Consider the following 17,307-nt stretch of genomic DNA (forward strand, 5'->3'; position numbering starts at 1 on the left):
TAAAAGTAGTAAAAATTATAGAATTATAACTAGGCAGGGTAAAGGCTTATCCTACGATTTTGCCCTTATCTTATAATTTTGCTGCCTACTCTTTAAGTAAGGCTCCCTTTTAGTCAGATCCACGAGTAGGTAAGTTAGTACTTTGTGCACCTAAACTGACTTTAGCTCTACCTTAGTACCTTAAGGTAATCCCGCTTCTAATGCCTAACCCCTGCTCCTTTGTCGAGGTTCCTTCCATTCTTAGGTTCCTAGCCACCCCGGACTGCCATCCCAATCCCCGTATCCCAGGGCACTCACTCATTCATTCGCAGGTACCTTAACCTCCGCCCACGCCTGTCTCTCTGTCTCTCTCCACTTCTCATCGTCATCCTTTCGCTCGTTTCTTTCTCTTTTTATCTTTGCATCCTCATGAAGCTCGACACGCATCATCGTTGTCGTCTTTGAGCTTATCGTCGCTCTCGCTTCATCGTCGACATGCGCTTCCCGTCAACATCGAGATCGGAGCCAAGGCTCGGTGCAGGCGGCATCATAGCTGCCCTGCTACTGACGCTCAATCGCTTTTCCTTGGCCTACCAGCTGGACCCTAATTCGACGAGTGAGTTACACCGTGAAACAGTTGCCGAGCCGCTTGCTTGGTACTTTGTCCTCCCGATACCGCGCATTCTGACATGGAAACTCGATTCAGGTTCGATTAAATCGATTGCCAAATCAATCGCCAAGGATATGGTTGGCATGTATCATGGCGACGAACCCGGACAAACACCAGGTCTACTACCTGATCCTTATTACTGTACGAACGCATTCCCCAAGTCGATATTGCTCCATCTGTTGATACTAATAATTCCTGCCAGGGTGGTACGCTGGCGCCTTCATGGGAACACTTGTCGATTATTGGGCATACACTGGCGATTCTCAATATGTCGAAATCACTAAACAGGCACTTCTTTTCCAGGTTGGCGATCACGACGATTATATGCCTATTAACCAGACAAGAACCGAAGGAAACGATGATCAGGGATTCTGGGCACTTACTGTTATGTCGGCTGCCGAGTTCAACTTCCCCCATCCTGCAGAAGACCAGCCACAGTGGCTTGGGCTTGCACAAGCCGTCTTCAATACCCAGGCAGCTCGTTGGGATACAGAGCATTGCAATGGCGGTTTGAGATGGCAGATCTTTCAGGTCAGTGATCCAATTATATCAAGTTTGAGACTTGCGCCATCATCACCTGTCAAATCTTCGTGGCGTCACTGGGGTGCCTAGCGTCAAATGTTTTATCATCATCAGTCGAAATTGATACTCATGGACTAACAACCGATTGTAGTGGAATAGGGGTTACGACTACAAGAATTCAATTTCTCAGGCTTGTTTCTTTGCTCTAGGTGCCCGCCTCGCTCTTTTCACTGGCAATAGCAGTTATGCCGACTGGGCAGATAAAACATGGGACTGGATGGAATCAGTCGAGTTCATTGACCCCAAGAGCTGGTACGTTTATGACGGTGCTCATATCGGCAATAACTGCACGAAACTCGTCCCCTATCAATTCTCTTACAACGCGGGCGGTATGATTCTCGGTGCCGCTGCCATGTACAACTTTACCGAAAGCCAGGTTTGGAAGGATCGCCTCGACAATCTTCTCGTGGGTGCCAAAGTCTTTTTCTCGGGGCCTGAAAAGAACATCATGACAGAGGTAGCTTGTGAACCCGTGAAACTTTGCAACCTCGACCAGAAGTCTTTCAAGGCATATCTGAGCCGCTGGCTTGCTGTTACTACGCAATGGGCCCCCCATACCCGCGACACTATCATGCCACTTTTGCGTGCTTCCGCTGTTGCAGCCACGGACAAGTGTACGGGAGGTGATAACAATCGAATGTGTAGTCTCTACTGGACCAAGGACAAGTTTGAGGGCGAAGTCACCATTGGTCAACAAATGGCCGCACTGGAAGTTACTCTTGCCTGCATGATCCAGGACCGACCGGCTCCGTTAACGAAGGACACTGGAGGAACAAGCAAAGCCAATCCTGGCGGTGGTGCCGAAGATGTTGGGCGAACGACCCCTGATTTGGATTATAAACCTTTGCCTGCCGGTGATAAGGCTGGTGCCGCCATTGTTACCATTTTGATTCTCGCCGGCCTCCTTGCTGGCATGTTCTGGATATTCTTTGACGAAACGTCAGACAGTGGTCCCGTTGATCAGTTTCGGAGTTTTGGATCTTCAGCCGCTGCTGCTGTTGCCGCTTTGGCTGCTGGTGGGGGCGCAGCCGCGGCCTTTGGGCATAAGAAAGACAAGAAGGACATCAACGAAAAGAATGCTGCGGTCTTTGCGACATCAAGCAATGCCAGCTCCCAAGAAAACACCAACATCCCTGTTGCAAACGATGCGCCTGCCGGGGTTACCAATCAAAGTCAAGCGCAACATCGTCGGGTGTCTAGCATGCCTTTGGGGTGGCCACAAAACCCAGCAATGAGAGGAAGCACTCTATATGACTCTGACGGGATTTATCCAGCGTCAGCCTCGGCGCGGCAATCTCGAGGAGACTGGGCAGTAGGAGGTATTGGCGAATCAAACAGTGCTGCAGGAAGTTCGGCTGGTGGCAATAGAAGCTACACACAACAGGAGAATGCGACAGGCGACACGATCCCAGGCACCGAGGAACCTGTCCTACCACACGACACGAACAGTAAGGGTGCCGCCCACATCGCTGAAGTGGGCGTGGGTCAACGTGAAGCTCCAGGAGCTATCGGGGTAGCACAGTGATCATTCTGTGCTGGGTAATCATATTTTCTTAGTCCAAGGGACTGAGACTTCCGACATTCTTGCCAATACACGCTCAACTAGGGTTTAACGGATGCTTGTGGAATTTTGGGGGCGTTTTCACGGTGACGGCGCATATCGGTTGACAGCCTGTGGGCAGGCTTTTGAGTATTATCTATCTAACTTGGACTGGGCCGTGCCATAAGAAGATCTCCGAGCTATAATGGCAGATTCGAGGTGTTACACACAATTAAATACAAACTCACAGTTGTCTGTCCTTTCCAACAAGATAATATATATATCTCAGAGTAGGAGTAGTGCACACTTGATTCACGTAGATATTTGGCTGGTGCTATAATTTGTCGCATGTTCCATCACCATTTCAACGATTTAATATCATCGACATATACATTCTCACAGAGTCAATCTCCTATGCCATCAAATCAGCCGCTCATGGGATTTCAGGTGCTCGTGCCATTCAAGATGCCTTGTGGTATGTTTCATGGAGCGACTGTGTCTCCCGTTCAAGGAACTCATCGAATGTGCTCAGCGGGATTCCCCATACTTCAGCTTCTTCCTTGGTCGCAAGCTTGGCCATGTCTCTCATGACAAGTTGACCAGCTATGAAAGGGTTGGTGGCTTTCTGTTCCATTATCTCTTCACCAGAAAGGTACTCTCCCTTGAGATCCCTTCCCACGGCTCGGGAGAGCTTCTGTAAGATGGTTTCCACTTCAATCCACTCATCGGCATATGTGATCTCCTTTCCATGAAACTTGGTTGGGTGCAGAAATGCTTCGCCACCAAAACTTCCGATAGTGACGGTATCAGTCAAGGGGAGAACAGTGTTGCGTGTCATAGCAGTTGCGAAGACTCCTTTGTCAACGAGGCCGGGATACATTCTGACAAAAGGTTCGACATAGTTGGCCATGAAAGCTCCCGGGCGCAAGATTGTCCAGTGCTCGAAGCCTGCATTACGAGTCTGGTTTTCAATTGCATGCTTGTTTCGCATGATTATATCAGTGAAGCTTCCTGGCTCCATGGCAGCCAGTTGGTCGGGGTTGCCCGCGCTGAAGCCGCTTGAGAAGATGGCATGCTTGACGCCAGCTTCTTTGCCACTATTCAAGACGTTGGTTGCCCATCGCCTCTCAGCAGTGAGGTCTGTGAAGTCGGGCATAAGGACAAGAAAGAGGCCTGTACAGCCCTCCATGGCCTCTCTGAGAGCCGCTTTGTTGTCATAGTCTCCAGGAATAAGCTTGACCCCAATAGTCTCAAGAGCTTTTGCCTTATCAGACTTAGGATCGCGTGCAAGGGCGTGGACGGCGATGTCCTTGGATCGCAGGTAGCGAGCGACAGAGCCTCCCTGACAGCCTGTTGCGCCTGAGACGAATATTTGAGGAGTAGACATTTCCAAGTTGTTAAACAATGTGTATGTGATGTCCAGGGTGTATAGATTTAGCTAGGTAGCGTGCAGATGATATGTAAGGTCTACTATTTAATCTCTTTGAAGTGCCATAGGCCTTCGCTATATAGAAGATACCCGCGGACTGATAGATTTGGGGGAACTCTTCTATCCCATAGAGTACATACTACATAGCACTTCATCCCGTCGCCGGAGATGCGCCGGGCGGAATTCCGCCCTGTCCCACTTTTCCCGATCCTTTCATCAACATCATAATCATTAGTATTACTAGTTTCACCTCCGCGCACTGGTGAACTACTGCAGCTTTTCTTTTCTAATATGTCTCTTACCGCTCGAGAACGCCGCAACCCTCCAAGTCGGCGGAAGTCCTGTACTGCTTGCACCAAAGCGAAGCGGCGCTGCGACTTTGCTCTACCCGCATGTCTCCGATGCTCTCAGAGGCAGATATCTTGCCAGTATCCCATAAGAACGATACGAGGACAGTTGACCCCTCAGTCTGAATCGATAGAGACAGAACCACACTCTCTGTTGAGTGTTGAACCGTCCCCTCAAGTTTCTGGCAGCTTTCCCATCAGCGAGTCCATCATTGAAGATTTCAACACCATCATCTCAAGAATTGATGCAAGCTCCAATGGACTGCATACGTTTGATATTCCACTAGAAGATGTGGCACTAGAACTTGCTCAACAGCCTTTAGCATTAACTGGCCCGTCAACACAAGATTTTGGCAATGTCTCAGCACATATCTTGAATCGCCTTCAGTGGGCTGTTGATGAGATCAAAGAAGCTCCAAAGAAGATGGTTCTTGAGAATCAAACACCGTGGTGTCATCCACTCCTTTATAAAGATGCCATGCCTCGTTCTATGCAGGGTGAAGATCAGAGCTCAACTGCCGTCTGCGCTCACTAACATAAACGCAGATGCCCACTCCTCTTGTGCGTTATATCTAGCCAAGAACCGCGTCAATTCTCCCATCATATTTCGTAGCATAGAATCTCGTGTCAACGACCTACTCTCAGCGCCGCCACCAATAACGCCCCTGGACTGTCTAGCTCATGCTCAGGCTCTCATCCTTTACCAGATAATAAGGCTCTACGACGGCGACATAGGTGCTCGTACATCAGCAGAACGAATCATTCCAGCCTTGGAAGCTTCAGCGATGTCATTGTTCTCCTATGCACAGTTTGACATCGAGGGCACACCTGGCACGCTTCCGCTATATCCTATAGCCCCGACAAAGGCTTTCTGGCAAGATTGGATACTCCAGGAGTCACTACGGCGGACTCTCTTGTTCTCATTCTATCTTGTACAGACATATCGTATAATGTCCGGCTGCAAAATGCTCCAGTGTGATGGAAGGCTTGGTCTATGCCACTCATGGACACTGTCTGCATATTTATGGAATGCTGCGACCCCATTGGAATTTGCTGAAGCGTGGCGAGATAAGGACCACCATGTGGTGACAAATGCCATCTTTAATGGCGTCCTCGCCGAGGCAAAGGCAGATGATATAGATGTGTTTGGGAGGATTATGATTTCAAGCTTATTGGGACGAGATGAGGCTGAGGGTTGGTTTGGAAGCAAAGGTGGGAAATTATAGAAAGTCAATCAAGGTTCAGCTAAGCTCAGGCGTTGGATGATAATAAACACAGGGCAAGGCAAGCGCTAAGAAATAGTATTTTGAGTATGACTTCAAACCCACAGTTTAGGTATCCCTTCACCGTGGAAATATCCTAATGATAATGAAATATTCCTCACCCTCATTGATGGACTAGTTTTGGATTCGTTATCGGGAGTCAAACATTAGATGCACTACTAATAACATATGCAAACAACAGCGGGTTTAGCTCAGTTGGGAGAGCGTCAGACTGAAGTCAAACTTCGGGATTCGATATCTGAAGGTCGTGTGTTCGATCCACACAAACCGCACATTTTTTCTTTTGTCTGTCAATCTTTGGGTCTGTCCATCACAGGCACAGGGTGCCACTATTTTTAGTGTTTGGACTAGGATGCAGCTAGATGGAGCCATGTGAATACGGGGGGACGAAACTTGCCAACAAGGTGTCTGTTAACTCTGTGGCGCTGTCAATACGTGGCTATCAAGAGAATGAGTGACATGTGTCTCCTGTTGTTGACATGTTTCAAGGATCATCAATGATTGATTGAGGCTTGGAAGGGCCGAACATTCAGCCATTTATCTGATTCAAAATCCAAAGGCTGTACGGAGTAGAACCCACCAATCAAAACATTAAATCAACACCATCGCACCATTGATATGGATTGTGGGTCGAAAACGGAGCCGGTGGAAGTTACCCCCGGTCAACGCTCCCAATAATTCAAGTCGTTCAATTCAATTCAAGTCTGACCCCCTGACTTACAAGTCAGGAAAAAAGGCCACAAGTCAAGTCTACCTAAGTCCTAACTTGCAAGTCCACAAGTCAGTATAGTAATACTAGTAATATATAGGTACCTTCTACTTTTATTTTTAAGGAAATTCTATAGACCTAGGGTAGGTCTTTTTATCTTATCTTAGATTATTAGTTAGCTAAAAAAAGCTCCCTGCGGTGCTTAACTAGCCTAATTAGGAGCAGACTTACTTTACTTAAGTCCCTTAACTCAATTTAAGCCTAATTGGCTAGATTTAACTCAATTCAAATCCACCCCCCCACAAGCCAAGCCAATCAAAAAGTCGGCTTGAATTGAGTTGTTGGGAGCGTTGCCCCCGGTCTCATTCGCGGCATTGAACATGGCTTATCCAAGGGTCTAACCATGTCTTACGTCCCCTTAAATAGAAATTCCCTAATAAATGCGACAGCGGCGACGTAGCAGATGCGAGGACATTTCATGTTCCTGAGAGACATCTCGACGTCAAGTCATCATGTCCTTTCACAACTTAAATACGAATCCTTCTAGGGAGGATCGCGACAATGCCTCGTTCCTCTCTCCTATCGCATACGACGACGATGCTTCGTCTCTTCACTCCCGCAGCGATCAAGATACTGATACCGACGATGATGAACTTATCTCGCGCGCGAGAAATAGTAGAGAATTGCGTGCTCATGATCGTATCGTGTTGATGGAAGAGGAAGATATCGACCGACTTGTTACCGATTCGAGACAAAAGAAAGAACGGGAGCGCCGTGGCTCAGGACTCGCGGTCCCTAATATAGGCAAAATATTTGGCCGTCGAGGAAGCAGTTCAGGAAATCGCTCTATCAACAGTTCGGCAGAAAATCTTGTGATTGAGAAGCGAAAGACTCGACGCCAACGGAGGCAGAAGAAGCGAGAAAAACTTGTGGAGCATGCTCAACATGGAGAGGATGGAGAGTTGATGTATGAGATGGAAGAGGGAGGTATGAAGGAAGGAAGCTCAACTGGCGAGAGTAGCGAGAGGGATGATAGTGACGAATTGGATCGACATCATCTAAATATGATTGCCGAAGCAAAGGCCCAGCGACGTCGCAGCTGGCGCCGGTGGGTCTTCATTCACTCCCTGATCGCCATAGGCTTCGCGATCTTGATTCTATTAGCCTGGAAGCTATCCAAGAATCGCAGGAATAGATTCACCAAAGCGAACCAACCCCTGGTCAGCAATGGAACCGCCCTCTTCGCGCCCACGTCCCTCATCATCAGCCTGGATGGTTTCCGCGCCGACTTCCTCCAACGTGGATTGACACCTACCTTGAACTCGTTCGTTGCTGAGGGAGTGTCGCCGAAATGGATGCATCCGTCTTTTCCATCAGTCACCTTTCCGAACCATTATACTCTTGCGACAGGCCTGTATCCCGAAAGCCATGGCATCGTCAGCAATACCTTCTGGGATCCTGACATGCAATCGCAATTCTACTACACCCATCCTGGCCAGAGCCTTGACCCAAAGTGGTGGGGAGGAGAGCCTTTCTGGGTTACAGCAGAGAAGCAAGGGGTCCGGAGTGCCGTCCATATGTGGCCAGGAAGCGAGGCACATGTCCTTCACACGGAACCAAGCTTGATGGATAAGTTCAATGGAAAGGAAACACTTGAGAACAAGGTCGCCAGAATCATGGAGTTTCTTGATATGCCGGGCTTTGAGGACAAGACAGTGGACACTGGCAACATGCGACCACAATTGATTGCCGCTTACGTTCCTCATGTCGATAGTGATGGTCATAAATTCGGTCCCAACTCCACCGAGATCCGCCAAACCATCAGCAATGTGGACAGCATGCTGGGACAGGTCTTCCATGGTCTTGAGCAACGCAACTTGACCGACATTGTCAATGTGATTGTCGTCTCCGATCATGGTATGGCAACCACAGATATCTCAAGACTAATCCAGCTCGAAGACCTCATCGATACTGACAAGATTGAACATATCGATGGCTGGCCGCTCTACGGTCTTCGTCCCAAGAATCCCGACGACCTGAAAGGACTTTATGATGAGCTCAAGGAGAAGTCAAAGTCAAACCCCAACTTCGAAGTCTATCTTCGTGATGTCGACATGCCCGAGCGATATCACTTCTCCAAGCATCACCGCATCGCCCCGTTGTGGGTTGTTCCTGAGACAGGATGGGCCATTGTAACTAAAGACGAGTTCAATGTTGAAGAAGGAAAGAAGAAGAATCTCGTATATCATCCGCGGGGCCTTCATGGCTATGACCATGAGCATCCGCTTATGAGGGCCATCTTCATTGCCCGTGGCCCTGCATTCCCCCACCCAGCGAACAGCCAGATCGAAGTTTTCCGTAAGTTGATTTCTGAGAGCATGCTTTTCCTTCTCACTTACTGATTTGGATGACCAGAAAACATTGAGGTGTACAACATGTTGTGCGACTCCGTTGGTTTGACGCCCAGCCCCAACAACGGAACTTTACGGCTTCCCCTGAAGCCTATCGGCGTGCACAAGCCCGAAGATACACCCGAGGAACCTGCCGATCCTCCGTCCGCCCCCAAGAAGCCGGCTCGCCCAACTTTGCCGGAGAAGCCAAGTCATCCCGAGCGGCCAACTGTGCCTCAAAAGCCTTCCCAGCCTGAACGACCTGCGGTCCCAGTTGCCCCTACGCAGTCCGCCAAGGCGACAGTCTCACTCAAGAAACCCGCGAAACCATCAAAGTCAGCAGTTCCGTCTAAGGACAGCGGACGCAAGGATGGTGATAGTGACAGCGACAGCGACAGCGACAGCGACAGCGATAGCGATAGCGACAGTGGCGACGATGACGATGATAAAGACGAAGGAATTTGGGATTGGTTCACTCACAAAGTGGAGAAAGTCTGGCATAAAATCACTGGCGATGATGATTAAATTGTGAATACCTTTTAGGTACTCCTATAGGCTATACCCAAGGTACCTCAGGTTGGAAATATTGTGCATATTTCTTTGTATTTTTCGGCGTTCAAGGGGGCTATGATATGGAGCACAAGGCGTTTGACATTGCGACGGGCATGGCGAGGCTTGAGATTCGTCCAAGCAAATTTGGTATAAATCTGATATCCTTTCCTTTTTCTCCTTTCAACCTTGCCTGTTTGAAAATGAGGCGGAATGCTGTGCTCACCTCACACTGGTGCAGCACTTTGTTTGTGTGACCTTTGTGCTCTTTGCAAGAGTGCCACGTATAAGGACATTTAATCAAGAGGCGGTGTACACTGCATGTAGGTAAGTAGGTAGGTGTTCATTCACATAGCCTATTCCCTTGAAAACGTACTTTTGCCTGCATCAAAGAGGTGGTGGCATTTGAGACACGGCCAAAGAACATTTGTTGCACTCTCAGCTTCCTGCATAGGTAGTGTCTAGTCAAGGTTAAGGTAAGTTGGTAGGTGTAGTCATAATACCTTGGAGTCATTCCTTTTACTCAAGAACTGCCTTATGTGAGGCTCCTTATTATGTTATAATGCCGTATAGAGAGAGATCTCCATCTGAAAATGACTACCTACTTAGGTACTGTAGGCTAGGTACCTAACTCAGTTCAGGCGGCGCTAAGGCAGGCTCTGATAATGATTCAATGGTTTCATGCAAGGGATCCATTCCATTTCAAGGTGGGGGAGCACTGCCTGTCATCCATGATTGCCCCTCCCCCACTACAATAGGGACAATCCATGGCTGTTGCTGCCTGCATTAGCTCCTCAGGCCCCCCCCCTCCACTTTCAACTCCAGTGAATCGCTTAACGCGTGACGCGGCGAGCTCCTTCCCATACTCCCGGTATAATCGTCCCTGAAGGAGCTCCACCTCAAAATTCAATGTAAACTTTACAATAAACCGGCATCAAACTTCAGCCGCTTGCAATCCTCATTTGTGCGCGTGCGAAGAATCACGTTCTTTAACACGATTCATCTTGCGATAACTGGTACCGCGAGATCGTGATAGGGATTCTGATAGGCCGGTCACCACTACCCTGCCGCCTTAAGCAATCCGGAGGTCTTGCTGCGTACCCTTGGAACATTCATGGGCGGCCCCTTGCCTCCGGTGGCCTGTCGCTGTCGCTGACCGAGAGGGCCTTGAATGCTGTCGTTGCGCCTGTGCGCTGTCTCATTCGCCTTTCTCAAGGCTGCAGCACAAGATGGCTGACACAACCTCCATGAGTGTCGAGGAGATCCAGGAGGAGCTGACAGTGCAGAAGGTTGTCTTAGAGTCCCTCTCGGAGGCAACGTATGATGGGGCTGAGGATATGAGACAAGAGGCTCACTCGGAGATCGTCCGCCTCAAGAAGCTTCTTCAAACCTTGAAACTGAAGAAGGAGCCTACTACTACTAGTATGTTCCACCCCTCAGCATAAACCTAGCGGCATTGCTTCTCGTTGTCTAATACATATCACTTGCAGCTGGTGAATCTCATCACCACGTCCCCAAAGATCGATTCCCTAGATCATCAACTCTAGGTACGAAGCCCTTGAAAACTACTCCATATTTCATATGTGATTTCTTCTTTATTGCCCATGTCATATCTTTAGCACCCACGCTCTTCTAACTGGATCTTCTAACTTCTTGTGTCGCTTTCCAATCCCTGATTTCATCACTCTATAGTCCTACCGCCAAGAGCACCAAGCTGACCTTTCTCCAGAGGATGGTGAGTCTGAAGCATCAAAAGCCATGCAGTCCCCATCACGACACGGTGTCTGGCGTTTACCTGATCGAAAAAGGGGTGCCGACTCAGCTCGCCTCTCCTTCCATGACAATCATGCGAAGACACGCCGCATTTCCCCGGAAGATCATACCTTCTCGACTGACATGGCCTACGGCAATGCTGACGACCATATTGACTTCATAGACCTTACTGGGTAAAGCTGCTTGATAATGTTATTGTCTCGTTCACTGCTGACGGAAGAACACCAGGGACGATGATGACATAGAGTCCGACTTCATCGCTGAACAGCTCAAGGCGGAAGAGAGACAAAAGCAGGAATGGGCAGACCAACAGCTCGCGAGACAACTTTCGAGCCAAGGCCCTTCCAATCAACCTTCAGGCTCACAATCTTCTCAAAATAACGCCTTTACACGACTCATGAACAGTCAGCCTGCCCTTTCTACCCCGCTTGATGACGCAGATGACGACCTCTTTTGGATCCCTGGTGCTTATGATGCGCGCTGGGACGATTCCTCAGACGCCGGGCCAGCTTTCAACATACCCCAAAGGCAAATGGTCCCTCAGTACATCCCTGTGGCAGCATCCTCAAACCATAATGCCATCAAGGACGACCCCGATCTTATTTTCGCAGGATCTGTTACTCGCCAACCACCAACTCCTTCTGGTCGTCCAATCCTGGCTTCTGGCATGAACTACCCAGACCTGACTAGGCGTCATCCTGGTGCGCCTCCTGCTGGCGTCTGGCCTAACAATTACAGCTCACCCGGTTCTTCAACAAACTTCTCAGGACTCGCCGATTTGACCAGATGGAGTAGCGGACTTGACTTCGTGAGCGGGCTAGATGCCGATGGCAGGCCAATAAACCCTCAGCTGATGAGTTTCGCGAGAGAAGCGGACAGTTTCCATACGCCCCAGCTAGACCAAGGAGAACTTGATGCTCTCTTGAAAAATATCTCTGCTGATATGGATCTTCCCAAAGCAGGTCTAGGCAAGACACCAGAAGGGTTGAAGAGACCCCTGTATCCCCATCAGGACATTGCTCTAGCCTGGATGAAAAAGATGGAATCAGGGACAAACAAAGGTGGTATTCTTGCTGACGACATGGGTCTTGGCAAGACCATTTCAACACTTTCGCTCCTCTTGGACCGACGGGCACCCACAAGGCCAAAAGTGCGTATCTCCGATTGACAAACAAGTTAGTGTACTAAGATGTTAGACAAACCTCATCGTCGCCCCTGTGGCTCTCCTACGTCAATGGGAGGAAGAAATTGCTACGAAGACCAAACCAACACACCGGCTCTCAGTATATATTCATCACGGCAAAAAGGCCTCGATTGATGAGTTACTTAGATACGACGTGGTGCTGACAACCTATGGTACGGTGGCACAAGAGTTCAAGCGAGTTGAAAAGATCGAGGAGGATCATAAAGAAAGGGGAGTAGTCATCAACTGGAATGACATGACCATCAGTTCCAAACTATCACTTCTACACCCCAAGGCCAAATTTTACCGTATCATTCTTGACGAGGCACAATGCATTAAGAACAAGGACACAAAGGGTGCCAAAGCTTGCACCAAATTGAGTTCGATCCACCGATGGTGTCTGACAGGAACGCCCATGATGAATGGAATCATAGAACTGTACTCTCTTGTCAGGTTCCTGCAGATCAAACCGTACTCGCAGTGGGAAAAGTTCCAACAGGTATGCCAATCAGCCTTCAATAACATTTTGTCGCTAATAGTCAGTCAGGGATTCGGTGTTCTATTTGGCCGCAAAGGAGACCCCAAACACAGTGCCATGGAGCAGCTACAAGCACTTCTCAAAGCCATCATGCTCCGACGTAAGAAAAGCTCAAAACTCAACGGTAAGCCTATCCTTGTGCTCCCTGAGAAGACGGAAGAAATCATTTATGCCGAATTGTCACCCGAGGAGCGCGATTTCTATTCGCAGCTTGAGAAGCATGCCAGGGTCCAGTTCAGCAAATATCTTCGGGAGGGGACGGTCAGCAGGAACTACTCCAACATTCTTGTTCTCTTGCTTCGCTTGCGCCAGGCTTGTTGCCATCCACATCTCAATCTGGATGTCGACGAGGCCGCCTCTTCGTCTATCCCGGATGAAGAAAAACAACAGCTGGTCAAAGAATTGGATCAAGCTATAGTGGATAGGATCAAGGAGGTTGAGGGGTTCGAATGCCCTATCTGCTATGATGCCGTTCAATGCCCCAGCTTTTTTATTCCCTGCGGCCATGATAGCTGCAGTGAATGCCTTGTTAAGATTGTTGAAAGCGCTTCTGCGGTTAATTTGCAGGAAGGAAATGAAAGCAGCCGGGCTAAGTGCCCCGTCTGTCGCGGCCAATTCGACCCTGCCAAGTGTTTTTCCTACGAAACCTTTCGTGAGGTGCACATGCCGGAAACCGTCAAGAAAGAATCCAGTACTGAACCAGCTGCCGATGAATCTGACGCGGGCGACGACTCAGAAACAGAGTCAGAGTCAGTCTACGAGTCAGATGATGAGGTAGACAAAAAGGGCAATCTCAAAGGTTTCATCGTTAACGACGAATTTCCGGATGAGGACGAAAAGGTATCGGTCAAGAAACAGAGCAAAGGAAAGGGGAAACGGAAGGACAAGGGGAAGGGGAAGTCGTTGGATGTCAAGCCTGCCATGCTTAAGACACTGCGTAAGGAGGCTTACAAGAACCGCGAGGCGTTCAAAAAGTATATGCGATATCTGCGCAAGACTTGGGAACCCGCCGCCAAGGTCACAGAATGCATGAATCTCATCAAGAAGATCGAGGAAACCGGCGAGAAGACCATCATCTTTTCTCAGTGGACCCTGCTATTGGATCTGCTACAGGTTGCCATGTCACATGAGAAGATGGCTAAGCCAGAGAGATATGATGGTTCAATGTCAGCAACTCTTCGCAACGTTGCAGCTCAGAACTTCCGCGAGCGAAAGGACACCAAGGTTATGCTAGTTTCCCTCCGAGCTGGAAATGCAGGCCTGAACCTTACCGCTGCATCTCGTGTGATAATCATGGACCCTTTCTGGAATCCATACATCGAGATGCAGGCAGTTGATCGAGCCTATCGAATTGGGCAACAACAGGAGGTGAAGGTGTATCGCATTTTGACCAAGGAGACTGTCGAAGACCGAATCGTAGAATTGCAAAACCAGAAAAAAGAGATGGTGGAGGCTGCACTGGACGAGACTGCAGGCAGCAAGATTGGTCGTCTTAGCATCAACGACCTCAAGAATCTTTTCGGATTCAGCCGCTAATATATGTTTTCCGGCCAAAAGCCGTCTGTCACGGTATCAATTATCGCATTGTACGGTATTACGGGGTACGGCTTGCTTTTTTAGACGTGGACGAGTTATGACAGTTACAGGGCTGAGACCTCAACATCGGGGGAGCCGAACAACCACCTCGCGGCGTCAATTCGACGCAGGAATTTCCTCGATGCGATCATGTGAGCAACGGGATATGGAAAAGGATTCCCCGTGGGATATTTTGGAGTGTGAACTTAAGGAAAACGCTTCGCAGATGTTTGGTCACTGTTGATTGCAGGCGGCGTGCATGTTGCACTAAGGCGAACAATCCGTAGATGAACCATGTTAAATGTTAGAGAAATGATTTCGGTATATATCACATTGTTTCCGGCTGGGGGGTGAGAATGGGCGTGTCTGTATTGTATGCATGGTGTGAACCAGAATACACAAAGACTACTCGCTGCTTCGTAAATAGATACGTCCAGTCTCTATACTACACCACAGCCCGTGTAACGAACGCTCTCGGGCACCATCAAAAGCTGTGTATGTCCTGTCCGCCTTCGTCTCCTACCCTCTCAGCCGGAAGCGACCAAGTCTTAGAGGGTCAGTTTGGAAACCTCGGTATCTATTATGTCCTGAGCATGTATTTTGGTAACGTCGTCTGACCATGTCCATTCCTGGGACACGAGTTGCCCGTCAATGATGGACGTGCTCTTTAGGTGGAGGGCCGGCTCTTCCGTGACTGTGAAGACCATCCGACAATCCTCGTTCTTGGCGTTGAGAATTGCATTGCCCTGTATGCCTTTGGACCATGGCGAGGGGAGAATAGCGAGGTAGTGCTCGACGAGAAGGCGAGTGGTAGCAGTGCCGAGGTAGTCGGCCAGTGCATTTGCGTCTGGATATCCTTCCCGATATGGTGCACATGCAGCCGAAAGAGGTGAATTCGGGGGAGTGATTACATAGTAATAAGTCGCTGTAACGGGCATGAGGAATGTCCGGCCGCGGACAGTGAAGCTGACATTGGGAAGAATGGTTAGTTTGATGTTGAACTCAATGGGCTGAAGCATATTCCGGATCATGATCTGCGACGATGCAAGTTGGTTGGGTCCCCGATTCGCGGGATCTGAGTCGGTGAGAGAAATAGGGGTTGTGCTGAGGACGAAACGTGACGGGAAGCCAGCGCGCTGAAGAGACTGAACGAGGACGCCAATGTGCTTGGTAACGACTTGGACGTTGTGGAGGTGCATGAGGCGAGCAATTATAGGACGTAGAAGAGCATGTGTTTGCTGGCCTCTCGATCGTGGGATGTGAGGCGGAATGGGGCGAGTTCTCGTGAGCTCGTTCTGTCGATGAGCGTAGCTAAGGAGGGTATGCAGCGCAAGAGATATCGTCTCGGCGATTTGGTTATCAGGGAGATCATCATCTGAAGAAGCCAGAGGGCCAAGCGGCACCAGTTCTAAGATGACCCTTGATTTGGATGCTGGATCAATATCGCAGATGAGGCGGGAGTCGTATGGCTTGACATCGTATGCTGCGAGGGAGCGAGCTTCGCGTGTCAGTTCGTGCCATAACTCTTGTGAGAAGATGGTATTTCGGGCTTCAAGAACACGCTCTTCCAAGGGAGCGTCAGCAGCCGTCTCAGCTGGTAAAGCAGAGCGACCGGTAACTTGACCATCTCTTTCATATGTCACAACAACTCGCTCAGATACTCCTCCCAGCCGGCCACAATCAAGCTGAACTGCCCCATCATTGCCTCGCCTCATAGGTGCGAGACTATTCCTGTACTCGGGTGCAGCTATTGGTCATGTTAGCATGGTCGTGCGCTGTCAAGCCTGTCAAATGATGCAGGCATACCTTCTGAGAAACCGAATCGAACACCAAGTGTGTGCCTTTCTTGGGGCACTCTGGATATGGACCACCCGGACTTCTGAACTGCTGTAATCTCCTCCCAGTACTTACCGTCAACCGTAACTTCTTTTTCCAAGAACGCACTAGCAGCTTCGGCAGCATCCCGTGCTTTGTTCGTCTGTGTGAGTGCCATACCTAATGCTATGTTCTCCTGTTCTTGTACTTTGGCTGGAGTCACGGGTGGGTTGTCAAGCCTGTCGGTGCCCAATGTACCGATGCCAACCATGTCGCGTAGGCCTTGTGAGAGAGTGATGCCAGCTTGTGTAGGGTTCTGTTTCGAGATGAGGAGGGAGAGGAAGTCGAGGGTAAGAAGAGCTGTGTTTCCTGCGGCGCTGAGGAGAGATGTTAGTTTATGATCATGTTGTAGGATAGATATATCGGCCAATTCTCTGGACCGACGCGGGCTTTTATACTCAAGATTCTTTAGCATTTCCATGCGCACTTCCTGGAGGTCTCTCGGCGCATGCTCGTCGTCGTCGTCTTGGTCCCCATCGGCCATATCAACATCTCTGTCCAGCGCATCCCCATACTCCGCTTCCTCCTGGGCAAGCTCTTCTCTTAGCTTGGCCTCATTTATAGCTCTGAAACCGCCAGGTTGCGCGTTGGCGCGAGCAATAAACTCGGCAATGTTCTGAGGTTTGCGATCGGCGACGGGAGATGGTCGTATAGACAGCGGTTGGTCGTCGCCGTGTGCCATGATGAGTTAGATTTCAGGTGCCTCTCTTCGTTCCGTATCGTATCGTGTGTGTGTATGTAATTAATAACGTTTGGGATATATTAAAAAGGTATCCAATTGCTGTTCTTTGTTATAGTCGCGTTGGTGATGTTGATGTTTGTCTATAAAAGTTTCGGGCTTCTCTACCTTGCCTTACTTTAGCACCCATGACCGCGGGGCCAACA

The 17,307-nt window shown here is 49.3% G+C and overlaps 5 protein-coding genes across 5 annotated transcripts; 3 read left to right on the forward strand and 2 right to left on the reverse strand.

Annotated features, from left to right (window-relative positions):
- Positions 1 to 474: 474 nt before the first annotated feature.
- On the forward strand, positions 475 to 2,756 carry FSUBG_12169 (mannan endo-1 6-alpha-mannosidase DCW1; the record flags this gene model as incomplete). Its single annotated transcript, XM_036676930.1, has 3 exons — positions 475 to 790; positions 852 to 1,180; positions 1,323 to 2,756. The coding sequence occupies 3 exons, from the start codon at positions 475 to 477 to the stop codon at positions 2,754 to 2,756; spliced, it is 2,079 nt and encodes a 692-aa protein (XP_036532336.1).
- Positions 2,757 to 3,231: 475 nt separating this feature from the next.
- FSUBG_12170 (nad dependent epimerase) lies at positions 3,232 to 4,158 on the reverse strand (the record flags this gene model as incomplete). Its single annotated transcript, XM_036676932.1, has 1 exon — positions 3,232 to 4,158. The coding sequence occupies one exon, from the start codon at positions 4,156 to 4,158 to the stop codon at positions 3,232 to 3,234; it is 927 nt and encodes a 308-aa protein (XP_036532337.1).
- A 2,893-nt stretch (positions 4,159 to 7,051) lies between these two features.
- On the forward strand, positions 7,052 to 9,454 carry FSUBG_12171 (ectonucleotide pyrophosphatase phosphodiesterase; the record flags this gene model as incomplete). Its single annotated transcript, XM_036676933.1, has 2 exons — positions 7,052 to 8,897; positions 8,955 to 9,454. The coding sequence occupies 2 exons, from the start codon at positions 7,052 to 7,054 to the stop codon at positions 9,452 to 9,454; spliced, it is 2,346 nt and encodes a 781-aa protein (XP_036532338.1).
- Positions 9,455 to 10,707: 1,253 nt separating this feature from the next.
- FSUBG_12172 (DNA repair RAD16) lies at positions 10,708 to 14,508 on the forward strand (the record flags this gene model as incomplete). Its single annotated transcript, XM_036676934.1, has 5 exons — positions 10,708 to 10,900; positions 11,208 to 11,424; positions 11,480 to 12,401; positions 12,448 to 12,933; positions 12,982 to 14,508. 5 exons carry the CDS (start codon positions 10,708 to 10,710, stop codon positions 14,506 to 14,508), a joined length of 3,345 nt encoding a protein of 1,114 aa, XP_036532339.1.
- Positions 14,509 to 15,095: 587 nt separating this feature from the next.
- FSUBG_12173 (mediator of RNA polymerase II transcription subunit 17) lies at positions 15,096 to 17,104 on the reverse strand (the record flags this gene model as incomplete). Its single annotated transcript, XM_036676935.1, has 2 exons — positions 15,096 to 16,294; positions 16,354 to 17,104. 2 exons carry the CDS (start codon positions 17,102 to 17,104, stop codon positions 15,096 to 15,098), a joined length of 1,950 nt encoding a protein of 649 aa, XP_036532340.1.
- Between the last annotated feature and the right edge of the window lie 203 nt (positions 17,105 to 17,307).

This window comes from Fusarium subglutinans (assembly GCF_013396075.1).
Source record: "Fusarium subglutinans strain NRRL 66333 chromosome Unknown NRRL66333_c0000253, whole genome shotgun sequence".
NCBI classification, from domain to species: domain Eukaryota; kingdom Fungi; phylum Ascomycota; class Sordariomycetes; order Hypocreales; family Nectriaceae; genus Fusarium; species Fusarium subglutinans.